Source organism: Apodemus sylvaticus, chromosome 4 (genome assembly GCF_947179515.1).
Source record: "Apodemus sylvaticus chromosome 4, mApoSyl1.1, whole genome shotgun sequence".
Lineage (NCBI taxonomy): Eukaryota > Metazoa > Chordata > Mammalia > Rodentia > Muridae > Apodemus > Apodemus sylvaticus.
Genome location: NC_067475.1, coordinates 83,147,214 through 83,160,501, shown reverse-complemented (window position 1 = coordinate 83,160,501; position 13,288 = coordinate 83,147,214). Strand labels below are relative to the sequence as shown.

General features: G+C 49.2%; 1 protein-coding gene across 3 annotated transcripts in view; it reads right to left on the bottom strand.

Moving 5' to 3' along the window:
* Positions 1–841: 841 nt before the first annotated feature.
* Fhdc1 (FH2 domain containing 1) overlaps positions 842–13,288 on the bottom strand; it is a 36,847-nt gene continuing 24,400 nt past the window's right edge. For all 3 annotated transcript variants that reach the window (XM_052180278.1, XM_052180276.1, XM_052180279.1), the window contains exons 7-12: positions 12,690–12,760; positions 12,489–12,596; positions 11,156–11,226; positions 9,083–9,200; positions 5,584–5,748; positions 842–3,331 (exon numbers count right to left, since the gene is read on the bottom strand). In XM_052180278.1, coding sequence (XP_052036238.1) covers positions 1,265–3,331; positions 5,584–5,748; positions 9,083–9,200; positions 11,156–11,226; positions 12,489–12,596; positions 12,690–12,760 — 2,600 coding nt within the window. In that variant the 3' untranslated portion in view covers positions 842–1,264. The remainder of the gene's footprint in view (positions 3,332–5,583; positions 5,749–9,082; positions 9,201–11,155; positions 11,227–12,488; positions 12,597–12,689; positions 12,761–13,288) is intronic.

The following is a 13,288-nucleotide window of genomic DNA, read 5'->3' as shown; positions in this document are numbered from 1 at the left end:
CAAGGGGGTGGGGTGGGATGGGAGTCTATTTAAAATGAACAAACAACCATGACTGGGCTTCTCTCAATTGTACTTGAAAAGCGCTGAACCAAGGGAGAGAGGCTGACACCAAGAAGTCTCACTAAGCTGGTGCCTTGTACCTGTTATCCCAGCACTCAGAAGCTGAGGCAGGAGGATTGCAAGTAAGAGGCCAGTCTAGACTACATAGTGAGACCCAGTCTCTAAAAGCAAAATCAAATAGAATAACAGGTGGGGCTGGGGCACTGAGGGCCCAGGAGAGAAAGAAGCCTGACCCTCAAAAAGGGTCATTTCCCTCTCGGCCCAGAGCAAACGGAAGCAAGTGGCCATCGTTGCACAGATGGGGAGGACATGCTCAGCTGAGCAGCCTGCTGTCTGTCTTCTCACTAGGACGTGACAGGGACTGTGGGCAGTCCAGCCTATCTTCAGGGCAAACCTCTCGACAGCCATGGGCCTCACACGCTTGAGGCCCCCTTAAACTCACAGTAACACCCGACTTTCACCCATACAAATCTGACACCCCTCCTATTCACATAAAATCCTCACCCAGAGTCACTGGAGGAGAACCCAAGCTAGCCAGAAGAAAGTTCTCCTCCAGGAGACAGACCTAACCCTAGAACCACTCAAGAACTTGTGAGAGGCCACTGCAGGCTAGGGGCAGTGTGTGTCCTCGAACACACACACACACACACACACACACACACACACACACACACACACACACTGATGGAACCCAGAAGCAGGGCGTGGGGGATGAAGGTACAACCATTTTCATATTAAGGATAATCCCCCCACCCCTGGGAGGCATTTCACTCTGAAAAAGGAACTAAAACATCTTTTTTATTTTTATAATATTAAAAAATAAGTCTTTGATATATAAAAACTGGCCAGAAAAAAATTTTTTTACTTGTTACATAAGAATTGTCATCTTACATGTCCAGACTATCATTGGATCTTTGTCTTGGGGCGGGAGTTAGGGATAGGGTCCTGAGTATGAGTGACAGGAGGTGCCAGCCCCTGACAAAGTACTGTGCAGAATAAGGATACTCTCAGCTTTGATTTCGAAGCGAAGTCTGCACAGCAGGCTATAGCTCTCCGTGTACCTTTAGTGACGTGACCTTTAGCAGGTGGCACCAGTGAGTTGCTTGATGTGTAACAAGACATTTAAGACTGGCCTGTGTCCTCCCCCCAGCAGCCAGTCCTGGCAGCTAAAAATCCCACAAGGCAGAGATGCGAACAGGCTTCATCATTTCTGCAGGGGATGGAGGATCCTCCCGAGGGTGGCCTGCCCGGAGTCCTTCAGTCTGAGAGAGGATCGTTCTGCAGTCCCTCTGCCCTTCAGTGGGGTTTCCACATTGGCACTTGAGCCCCCAGAGGATTCAGGACACTTCTTGGAGGCCCGAGCGCTGCTGGCCCTCTTCAAAGTGCCACTGTCCTTGGAGGCAGAATCCTCGGAGCCACCTTTGACCCTGAGCTGCCGCTGGGAGACTGTCCTGGTGAGGCCAGAGGCTCTGGCCGCGGGTGGAGCATCCGTCCGCATGCTCCGAGATGATGAAGCCACTGTATTCCGAGCAAAACTTGGGATGGGGGGAAGGGCTCGAGAGACACCCGGAGCCTGAGGAGCCTTGGGCTCTTCCTTGGGACTCTCAGGGTCTCGCGAGTTGGGGCTGCTGACCTTGTTTTCTTCAGGTTTCTGCCTGGGGATGTTTCTGAGGGGCTTGGCGCTAGGCTTCCTGAACGAGGCTCTGGGCTGCAGCGGGGGGTCCTTGCCTGGCCGTCCACTGATGCTGCCACTTGAGCGGGGCAACCTGGGCTCCTCTGCCCCAGATCCACTCACCTGGGGCCTCCTGGGCGAAGTGTCGGAAGTTCCCCGCACTGAGCTCCTTCGGGATAGCGACGATGTGTCTGTGCTGCTGGGTGTCTCCCGAGGGGCAGCCCTGGATGTCAGTTCCGGCCGCTTCCAGGGCCCTGCTCCCCGGCTGGACTTGGAGATGGGGACCACCTTGCGCATATGTTCGTTCTCAGAGGAGTTCAAGGTTCGCACTGGCTTGGGTGCTGCCCCTTGGCTGCGCCGGGCAGTGACAGGCTTTGAAGCCCCCACTGATGCCTCTTTGAAGGAATTTCTCTTTGGCGCCATGGCATCCTTCCCTCTGCTGGGTCTGTCTTTCGGAAGGCCACCTTGGCAGCTGGTCTCACTCTTACTGGATTTTGGAGCAGGAGCCTCCCCAGGGGGACTGGAGGCAGGGTTGGAAGAAACCTGACTGCTTCCTGCCTCTCCAGCCCCAGAGGACACTGAGCCATCCCTTTCCTTCTCTTCCTCTTGCTTGTCTTCTCCAGGTCTGGAGTCCATTCCCTCAGAGCAGTCCAGAGTCAGTGAGCAGTCTGTGGTATCTGAGACATATAACAGACACCCAGGATCCTTATCTTCAGTGTCGGTGACAACCACAGACACAAGCGCCTCACTGCTGGGTTCATCAGAGATGGCCCTGTCATCCTCCCCAGCTGGGTTGAGAACCTCCTGGGGATCTGTGTCCTTGGGTGGGAGGCGGTCACCGCCAGCATCAAAGAGCTGTGAACTCCTGTCCCCTGGAGAGTGCAGCTTTGCGGGACAGAAGTCATTCAGAGTCCGTTGGGATGTTTCCTCCAGGCTCTTGGGACTCTGGAGGTCAAACTGGGTCAGCCCGGTGACCAACTCATGCTCCCTAATGCCCAGATCCAGCGGTAAGAGTGGAGGGCTTTGTGTGGGACCCAAGCCCACAGGTTCACTGTTCCTTTTTCGGAGGCTCGGCCTACTCCGTCCAGCCAGTGGAAAAGGAGAAGCAGGCTCCTCCAGCCAGGATGTTGGAAGCCGATTTTGCCAAGCAGGGTGAGGGGTTTTCTCCTGGTTCTTTGAGGCCTGAGGTTCATGTATAAAGTTAGGGCCTTGGTTCTGCTGCTCTCTGGAATCCATCCAGGCGAGGGTGGGCCGAGCTGGCCGGGGACTGCTCCGGGGCAAACTGTTGAATTTGTTGGGGTCCTCTGGACTGCTGGTGGCACTCTCCAAGAAGGTCAAAAGCTCACGGTCAGCAGAGATGCCCAGGGAGAGGCGGGAGCGACGGGTGTTGGGGGGCCGATAGGAGGGGCTGTTGGGCCTGGGCTTCAGGAAGGAGGGCAGGTCTTCTGTGCTCTTCTTCGCAAGCATCTGGACATCGTTTTCACTGCTGCTTCTGCCAAAGCCCCCGAGTTCCCCAGTTGACCAGGAATGCCGCTTCTGTTCCAGCTCCTTCAGCCTCTGTAGCTGCTTCCGCTCCTGTTCCTCCCGGTCGTGATTGTCCTAATAGAGTGGAGAGAAGCCAGCATGAGGCACAGAGAGCCCGTGTGCAATACTAAGCCCACTCACTGCGACATGTAATGAGAGGTACTTTCATAGACAGCTGTGGGTCCTGTCCCACACAGACTGCCTTCTTCTGTGTGTGTGTGTGTGTGTGTGTGTGTGTACAGTGGGCAAACTTCCCAACGTCTGGATCTGACAAAGGAGCATGCCAGGCTTTGCTCCAACAATCTGCCTGCAATCCTCATGTGATCCCCCAGCCCAGTGTCCAGCCGCCCTCCTGGGCTACGATTCCATACGTGCATGCATTCTCTACGCCAGCCGAGCCACCCAAGTGACCGTAGAGATGTAGAGACCACGGACGGTATAAGAGTGTACCCAGAATTGCACAAGCCAGTCATGCGGCTCTATCTAGTCTCCTCTCTAAGTTAACACACATATACTCTCAAACAGAACACTATTTACCACTGATTTGGGTATTTAGCCTATATAAGTATAGGCTAAAGACACTGAGAGGTGCCTTTCACTGTGTTCTTGGAGTGCTTCTGGATGAAAATAAATGAACAAATATGCCCTGGTGGCTCTGCCAAGCACAGCCTGAGGCCGAGGTGAGGGCTCTGTCCCTCATGTCTGGGCAGGCCCATTCCTACAATCAGAGAAGAGAAACAGGCATGCTTTACAAATCCTTCAGCCATCTAGACTGGAAAGCAATCAACCTTTCCCAAAGACAGAACCCAAATGCAGACTTCAACGTGTGTCTGTCACCTCTCTGTGTGATCGTTTATGTGAGGACTTATTCCTGTTTTCCCACTTGGATAGCAAATCAGAAGAGCTCAAGTCTCTTATGCAAAATAGAATAGAATTTACATATATCCTATGCATATGTATAGGCCTTACATTGACTCTAAATTACAGCTAATGCTGTGTGAGAATTACATATGCACTGTTTAAGGCATGACGAAAAAAAATCTGTAGACATTTAGCACAGATGTAATTTTTAAACACTATTTTCAATTTGTGGTTGGCTGACTCTGCAGGCGTTTTAAGTATGCAGACACGGCTACATTTGCGTCGTAACTCAAGAGTTTCTTTTGGGTCCCGAAGCCCATGTAACCATGTAGTTATGCCGACACCTCAACTGTGTTATTGTTAGCTTTTATTTGACAGTAAGTTTCCTCTTCCAGTAGGCTTTCCTTTCCAAGTTCCTGTGGAGCTCTGCCTGGGGAGTCTTGGCTCCTGCAACTCCAGCCGCAGCCTCCCCAGGGTCCCCAAACTCTTGGTATTGTTATCTTAAGCCTTTACATAGTGGTGGTGGTCCGGGCCCTGTCTCTCATGACAACAGGGCTAAGAGCATCCACAGTGGCCTCAGGGGATCCAGATGGAGAGGAAGAGTCTCAGAGTCGGTTGACTTTGGCTACCTCCCATGGCCTCCCCCAGCTGAGCTCACTGCTTGTACAGAAGCGTGTTAATGGGGCAGCAGGCTCCGCTCGGCGGCTGGTCTCCCTCAGTTAGATAAAGGAGTGGAGAGGAACCCAAAGGACATCTGAAGAAATGTGAACAGTGTCTGTAAGAAACGGTGCAAACCCTAGGTTGAATCCTACACCATAAATCCATGCATAGGCAGGTAAATAAATAAAATATGTCCAGCAGATGAATCAAGAGGAGCTGGTCCCTCAATGTCACCTGAAATAATGAGATCTGAGAGGGATGGTCGTTGTCAGATAAACATTTTGTTTACCACGGACCAACAACCTGGGAAGTTTTCTAAGCTTCTGAATCCAATTAAGGGACCACTGCCAGAACAGTGAAGGCAGCAGGCCCCGCTAAGGACAGCTCGGTCCCCAGGGACAGCAGTGTGTGGCTCTGGAAACAGGCAAGAGAAAGGCCTCTCTTCTGGGTTACTCTAACTTCTCTAGGGGTTGACACTTCCTCCTAGGGAGGGTCTGAGAAAAAGAGTCAAATGAGCAGGAAACTTCCAAGTCCCGCCACCATAATCAGTGTTGGCTAGCAAAATGCTTCTAGGGAATATTCTGCATACTGTGTGACAGCTAAGACCGGAGGCCACCGTGCCAGTCCAGATACTGCAACAGAGCCACCTCCCACCCATCCCTGCCAAGAGCCTGGCGTGCCACCTGGCCAGACGGTCCCGAAACCAAAGAACTGATGGTCATCTTTCTGCCACAGGCAGAAGACTGGGTCAGCAAGCAGGAAAATGAAAATCCCAAGGACCCTGGAAAGAGGGCCACCAGCCTTACCTTAACTGCTTTGTTGAATCTGGTACAGAAGTCTCTGAATATCTGGAAGCATTCATCCAGCTTCATGGTTTCTTTGTCTTCACAGAAAAAATCTATAAGGGTGTGAGCCTCGACCTGCAGGTCCCGTTTCCAGAGTTCTAGCTCCGCCAACTTTTCCACAGCAAACTATGAGAAAACAAACAGGGATACATGTGGTCAGTGGACACAAGGTCGTGGAGGCGGACACGCCACCAGGGTTGAGTTCAGGTTTCTGGAGAGGGAAGGCCGCGCAGGCCGCTCGGAGCCAAAAGGAAAAGGAGTCAACCCAAACCAAAGTTCAAGAGAAAAGACGACCTCATACCTGAGACTCAGAGGCCACAAAACGAGCTAAAGCAGCCAGGACGGGTGGTGCACACCTGCCATCCCAGCATTTGGGAGATGGAGACTGAGGGACAAGAGGTCAAAGCAGCTGGGCTATTCATCGAGACCTTCGATGTCTCTAAGTAAGTCAATACGGAGGGAGCCTTAACCCTCACGTAGAATGCCATTAACCACGAACCTTTTAAGACCACTAGAAAAGTTGCCGAGGGAAACAGCTTGTCATCATTTAGAAATTCTGCTGTATTTTTTTTTTTCCTCTTCTTAAAACAGACTCTCCTTTGGGCCAAGGTCTCAGAAGTTAACTTGTCCTGACAAGCTTCCCATGCCATTCTGCTGAGAGGGTATCTACACTTAATCCCAAATACACACTATTAGGTCACTATCCCTACTGCCCGGGATGGAAGACTGGGGTGCTTGCTCCCAGAGCAGCTGGACCCCATGTGCAGTAGGTTTGGGCAGTGTCAGAACTCCCTAGGAGACTCGGGTGGGGCCTATCCTAATCCCTTCTTTCCTGATTGGCTTTCCTGGCTCCTCTGGGGTACGACCCGCTGCCAAGAATTTCAGTGCTACCTCATCAAAGGACTGGACGTGAGAGAAGACTGTGTGTCCCCAGCACATTCCCAAGACATAGAGAGTGGGGCCGGTGACGTCCAAGGGTCATGAAGCATAGTTCCCTGATATAGGTTAGCGACAGCCTCTGAGCCATAATTTAGGTGGCAGTGTGTGGAGAGAAAAGGGACGGAATATTTGAGCTACTGCATGGACGTCTTTCATTACTACCATGTTTACTACACTTCTGTGAGAAGGAATATAGGGAGCATATTATTTCATCAAATGACGTGTATGTTTGTATCTTAAGAAAGTCTACCTGTGAACAAGTTCTTTTGGAAGAGGGGCTGGGCCTAAGGTGTAGGAAAGAAACAGGTTGACCTCCTTGGAGGAGGGAACACTTAGCAGAGGTGTACCAGTTCAACCACTTTCCCCTTAGTAAGCCTTTGTTTAACCAGTTACATTCTAGGGGCAGTGGGAAACCAAAACTATTTAGGAAAGTGAAACCAGAGAGAGAAACCACCTGAGCTGATGGCCTGAGGCAGCAAGAGCCTTCCTGACATAGCCTCACAGAGAAGAGGGTATTCACAGAAAGATAAAGCTTTGTCTGTCATCCTTCTGCAGGGCAAAGAGCTAAGAACAGCTGCAGAAGAGCAGGCCTCCTGACAAGAATCCACACTCCTGTGACTCAGCTGCAGACCCCATGGGGATGGGTGGATGGATGAATGGATGGAAAGATGGATGGGTGGATGGATGGATGGATGGATGGATGGATGGATGGATACCAGGAAGAAACAGCCTAACAGAGCCCACGTTGCCCTCAGCACACGGAACAACCAAACACTCTAAACATCGGCTTGAAAAACAGCCACAGTGGAGTCTGAAGCCATAAATTCTATAGCATCCTGCACAGAAACAGAACAAATTGCGCTGGCCAAGGAGTCAACAGTTTAGCGGCTGTGACAGTTTAGTGGCTCTGAGACGAACCTGGGCAGAACTTGTTGATCTGCTGTGAGCTAAAGTCAAGGCCCAAGTCTCACCCAAAGTGGGATCAAAAATGATGAAATAAAGATGGAAGAAAAGCATTTCTGTCACCTTTCCATTCAAAGACCTCGCATAAGGGCCAGAAGGACTTTCCAGCAATGTACGAGGCCCCGGGTCCCTATCGCAGCACACACTCGCACACAAGCAAACACCCAGTCACCCAACAAATGAGACAACAAGGCCACAAGCCTTGAGCAGCTCTGAGCTGCTCATAGCAAGAGGTGTCCAGGGGCCAGTGGCCCCACCCCAGCCCACTCCCAGGAGCCCCATCTCACTCTAGAAAATGCCCATCTGTGTGGCATCTTCTGTTTATATAGGTTATAAGGGCTGCTGGGGCTGGAGCTGTAACTTTAAGGTCCTGTCCTGGTCCAGCATGACCAATATGCCAGTCTCCACACTGTTAAAACAAACACGACCAAAAAAAAAAAAAAATTAAAGATCTAAAACAAGGCTGCCACTGAAAAGCAGCCAGCATCGAGGGGAATGCAACCGGGTCTTTATACTGAAGCCTTCTATGTTAAGATCTGGCACAAGATTACATCTGGAGGGCATGCAATTAGCATGTGCAAAGCCATCGGTTCAAGTCCTGTCATCTCCAGAACAAAGGATTTAGTGTAAGCTCTTGGTGGTTAGAATAAGCACGAGGCTGAAGGGGACAAGCAGAATCTCAGTTTGACGCACCGCCTTGGTTCTTAGTCCTGGATCTCTGCTTGGCTTCATGCACCTGACTGTGCCTGTTACTGCTCTGTGCTCCAAGATGGCAGCTGCCTCTGGGTTGCAGTTGCACCATGGGTGGTGCACACAGCACCTGCCTGGCAGGCACGAGCGAGGCCTTGGTTTCAAAGCAGTGGAGACTTTGATGGGCAAGCATCCATTCTTGCCTCCTGCCGTGGCTCAGGGGGTCTCACAGAAGTCTGACCCAACAGGATGGAGGTACGGTTTTGTTTTTTAAATAAGGAAGGTTAAAAAAAAAAAAAAGCTTGTCAGACTATGTGATTAGTGAGTCACCGTGAGCTGTCACAAACACATCCACTCTACTGGTTTTTGTTGATGTTATTCAGAGTGGCTCCTGCCACACCCTGTGGGCTGATGACATATTTGGGTGCTGATGGGCACCGAAGCTGTGAGCACCCTGCTGCTCCCAGCAGAGATCACGACAGGTACAATGGGTCTCACTCTTCTACAGAAACAGGAGAAGGAGCATCAGCCCAGGTGCTCTGGTGTCTGAATGTTCCGTGGGCCTCTCTCCAAAACTATGAAGGCTACAGAATCAAAATCCCAAGGCGCCAGACAGGGTCTCGGGGAGAGAGGCTTGCACTGCGGCCATTTCAAGGCAGGAAAGAGTGATCAGAAGACCCTGGCGCTGTCATCAGAAGCCATTTCTCCTGCTCGAATCATCATCGCTGCGCATCCTCTGACAGGAAAGGGCAGTGGGGCGCAAGGATGCTTGTACTCACATGGGGTAAAAGCATGATTGGGCGTTTGCTGCCTCCACAAAGCAAACAGGCCGGCCTGCTGAGGGTGCTGGATGCTAAGAGGGACTGACCTGGAGGAAGTCTTCCATCTGTTGGCACAGCTCCTGGTCCCGCTGGATGCTTTCCTGCAGTGATTTCGTTCTGACAAAGAGTGACTGCAGCTCTGCCTCGGTGATATCCAGAGACAGTCTGCGGAAGGAAGGAGAGAGAGTGGGCCGCTGACACCAGGGCACCAGGAATCGGGCGGCTGGAACAGGGGAGTCACTGGGGTCACATTTACCCACTCTTGGGTTTAATTCCAAGTGAGTCACTTTTCACACAGGAGGTCTCACTCAGCCCCTCTGCAGCAAGCATCGTAAGTGACATCCAGCCAGATGCGAGCAGCTGCCTTCCCTGTGTTAGGATGCTCTCACTGACAAGGAACCAGGCAACAGAGGCTGACTTTTAGACTTCCTCTAATAGTTCACAGGCAGCCAGATTCTACCTCTCCCTCTATGTTAGAGAACAGAAACATGGCCAACAACTCTGCTGTACTTAGTTCTAGACATGGAATCAAGATCAGCAGAATGCCCACAATAGTTTTGTCACCAGGAAAGGGAGCAGGCAGAACACAAAATCCAGGGGAATTTTATACATTTGGATGCATTCATGTTGCTATTATGGATTTTAGGGTTATTGTTGTTGTTGTTGTGCAAAGTTTTCCACCTTTACTGATCATTGGTGCCCACTGGAGAATTCACCACACCTCACTGTGCGTGTCATCACCTTCCACTCAAACAAACAAACTTTACTGGGAGGAGTCTCTCTAAGACTATGATGCTCAGCTGAAGCTATCCAATACAAACAAGAAATGCTAGCTCAAAAATATTTTACTTTCTCTCTATATATAATATTTCTATAGTATTAATACAGTAAAAATATTTGCATATCCATTTCTTTTGGGGATTTAAAAAAGTATGTATCTTATGTCTGTTTTTCTTGGAGCATAATCCAGCGAACTGTAAACACGAATTATGAGGTGTTTAATCTTTGTAATGATAATCCTGCTGTTTGAAAGACATTATCTGTGGCTAGATGTCAGTAACAGTTAGACACTGCCTAATGACAGGAGTGAGTTGTGGTTTATTTCCTTGCTGTCATGGTGACTATAGTCTCTCTCATAATAATGACATTATATAGCCAGGCATGTTAGCATATGCCTATAGTCCCAGATTCTCAAGAAGCTGAGGCAGGAGGATCATTTCAGCTCAGGGATTCCAGGCCAGCCTGAGTGACAAAGTAAGACCTCATTAAAAAGAAAAAAAATGTGTATCATATTAATTGGGCTGATCCAAGCAGCGGGGAGCTGAGCCAGCAACTCTGTGCATTCCTTCTCAACTTTACGTGAAGTAGTTTGGCACTAGCGGCCAGAAGCCAGCCAGGCTAGCAGTATTTAAGGAATAGACATCAGCAACTGTGAAAAGTCAAGACTGTTTTTCTGGAAGAACAGATTAACCGTAGCGTTTATCAGCGGCTACCTGGGCCTATTGTAAGTTAAATAACATACTGGAGGTTATATGCACACAGATCGTTGTTGCATTAAAACATACATCTTCTATATTAGGTTTAGAAGCATATTAGAGTAATGTAATTAGGGCTTTGTGCTTTGTAGACACTTTCTCTGTAAAACCGAGTGACTAATTTAGAATCAAGTCCTTCCACAGGCCTTGGTGCGGTTCCAAACTCTTGAACTACAATAGAAAATAAATGTACCACGTTTGAGTCCACGGGGAAAGAGTGATATATGGTCCTACAAGTTTGATCTAAACCAACTCCTAAGCTAAGCACTTTCAGCCTCTTAGGTGTGGGAGGGATTTGAAACCCTAATCCCTATTTTTCTTAGACTGAATGATACTCTTTAGAATAGACTAAAATGGTTTCTTTTGGTTTAAAAATAACAATTAATTGTTCAAAGTCCCAAATTATACACACACACACACACACACACACACACACACGCACACGCACACGCACACGCGCGCGCACACACACACACACACTTCAGAGTTCAGACTGGAGTCTGAGACTGTTCATCACTCCACCGTTTTCACGGAAAGGCCATTCAGGAAACCAAGTTTCATGGCGCAGTTTGCCTCGGTGCTCACCTCGATGTCTCTTGCACATGCTGCAACTTCTCAGAAAAGTTTAGAAGGATGGCATCTTGCTTCTGGGCTTCCTGGAACAAAAGCAGACATTCTTCTTACCAGATGAGTAAATGGGGGGGGGGAGGGGAGAGGCTCATTCCCTCAGAGCTTTAGGGAGCCTTGGAAACAACTCTTAGTTTTCAGCTTGACAGTCGCATTGAAAGCAATCCCCTGACACAGGACTCTGATATTCTTCCTAAGATTTACCAGAACTGTTCAGATAGCTTTAACCTTCCCAAGACAAATGATCCTCACATGAAATTCAACCCATGTGCATTCAAACGCAGTGGAATGAGGTAGCGGCTTAGCACCCATTGTTTCTGAGAGAACCCAATATACCCTGCCTAAATACCAGCCATCTCCATGAACATGCGCTTCGATGAAGGCGTGAGATGCTGTCGACGGTTAAACCAGTTTGCAAACCAACTTTAACAAGAGGCATACAAGCCAAGGAGGTGTCTGGATTCCTCAGCTGTTTGGAGGCTGACTTGGGAAGGGCAAGTGGGAAGGAACCATTTAGGGAATTCCTTCCTATAGCAGGGGCCAAGCCACAGAGAGCCAATGCTCAGGTCTGTCCAAAAGAGCCCCACCAGACAGGTAAGGAGACAGCCTCTCACTTCAGTGCTTTGAATATTGACTTTTTAACCAAGTACTGAGGACGAGGGTGGGTAGGGAAACTCTTGATAGACTGCTTGTCCAGAATGGTAAGACCCTAGTTTCCATCCCCAGATTCCAAAGGAAAGAAACTGTGGATAGAGTCACATTCCAGATCCTGCAGTAACAGACAGCACCCCATGCACAGTTCCTGAGGGACTAATGACAAATCAAATTAATTTTACCCCAGAGGTTTCCATACCCAGCCTTCTACACTTGGTCCCTACAGTGGATTCCCTTTCTAGCCTGCACCAAGCTATCAGGCAGCTACCAGCTACCCAGACCAACTTCTTCCTCTTCTTCAACCCACCCTTTACCATGTCCTGCTTTCTTATACTAGAAAGCCCAGTCGAGCCATTAAACCTGGCAAAGGTCTGCCTGCTTCCCACGGCTAAAGCATGAACTCTAAATCATCACCACTTACGTTTGAATCCCTCCCTGCTCTCTGAACCCAGCCTCACTGCCTCCCTTGCTCAGTCCCCTCCAGCAGATCAAACTGGCAATCCACACAGAACGCTTCCAAAACCAGAATCTTCTAGGCACACTCTTTGTCTTCCTCCTGAGAAACCATTTCACACCTGGGGAAAACCACACTGTCTCCCACAGGTCTTGACATTCTCCCTGTTTCTACATCACTTACCTGAGCTACAAAATGCAGAAGATTCATGCCAGGTTTGTTTGCCTTTGTGTCAGCCAATTTGAGTAGAGAAGACAGTTTAAATCCTACGGCATTGCCAGCATACCCTCCCTAGAGAGGACAAGGCAAGAGAAAGACCCGTGTTGAGCCTGCAGCCAGACAGCGGATGGGCAGATTATACATCTTGTTTGGGATTATACTTACAGCATTCATGATATTCCCAGCCTGGAGCACCAAGTGTAATATTGAATGTAGCTCCTCACATAACATCAGCTCTGTTAAAAGGAACACACCACCGCATGTTAGAAAGGCCTCACATGCATGAAGGATAGTCACCACATCCAGGTTCAGGTGTGTGTGTGTGTGTGTGTGTGTGTGTGTGTGTGTGTGTGTTTAAAGCAAGCTCATCCCAAACCAAACACACTCTCCGCCATAATCGTGTCTATGATAATAATAGATAGTCTGTGTCCTGGTGTTTAGCTGGGAATCAAACATGTAAGGCAGCCAGATGCAAAATGGTTCACTAACAATTTCCAAGTCCTAGAAAACACAGAAGCTCAAGGGCACACTGTGCTGTGGAGATCAACTCCCCCCGATAATTCTTTGACTTTTCCCCCTTTTCTCACTATTCATTGAGACCATTTTTATGAAATATGAAAACCAATAGCCAGCAACATCTTGTTTAGCCAATGAGTTAGAAAAAAAATAAGCAAGCTGAGATGTCATGTAAATAACTTGCAAAGCACCAACCCTCAGGCCCCTGTTACCCAAAACATCTTTCCATTTTATTCAAAGCACATTTC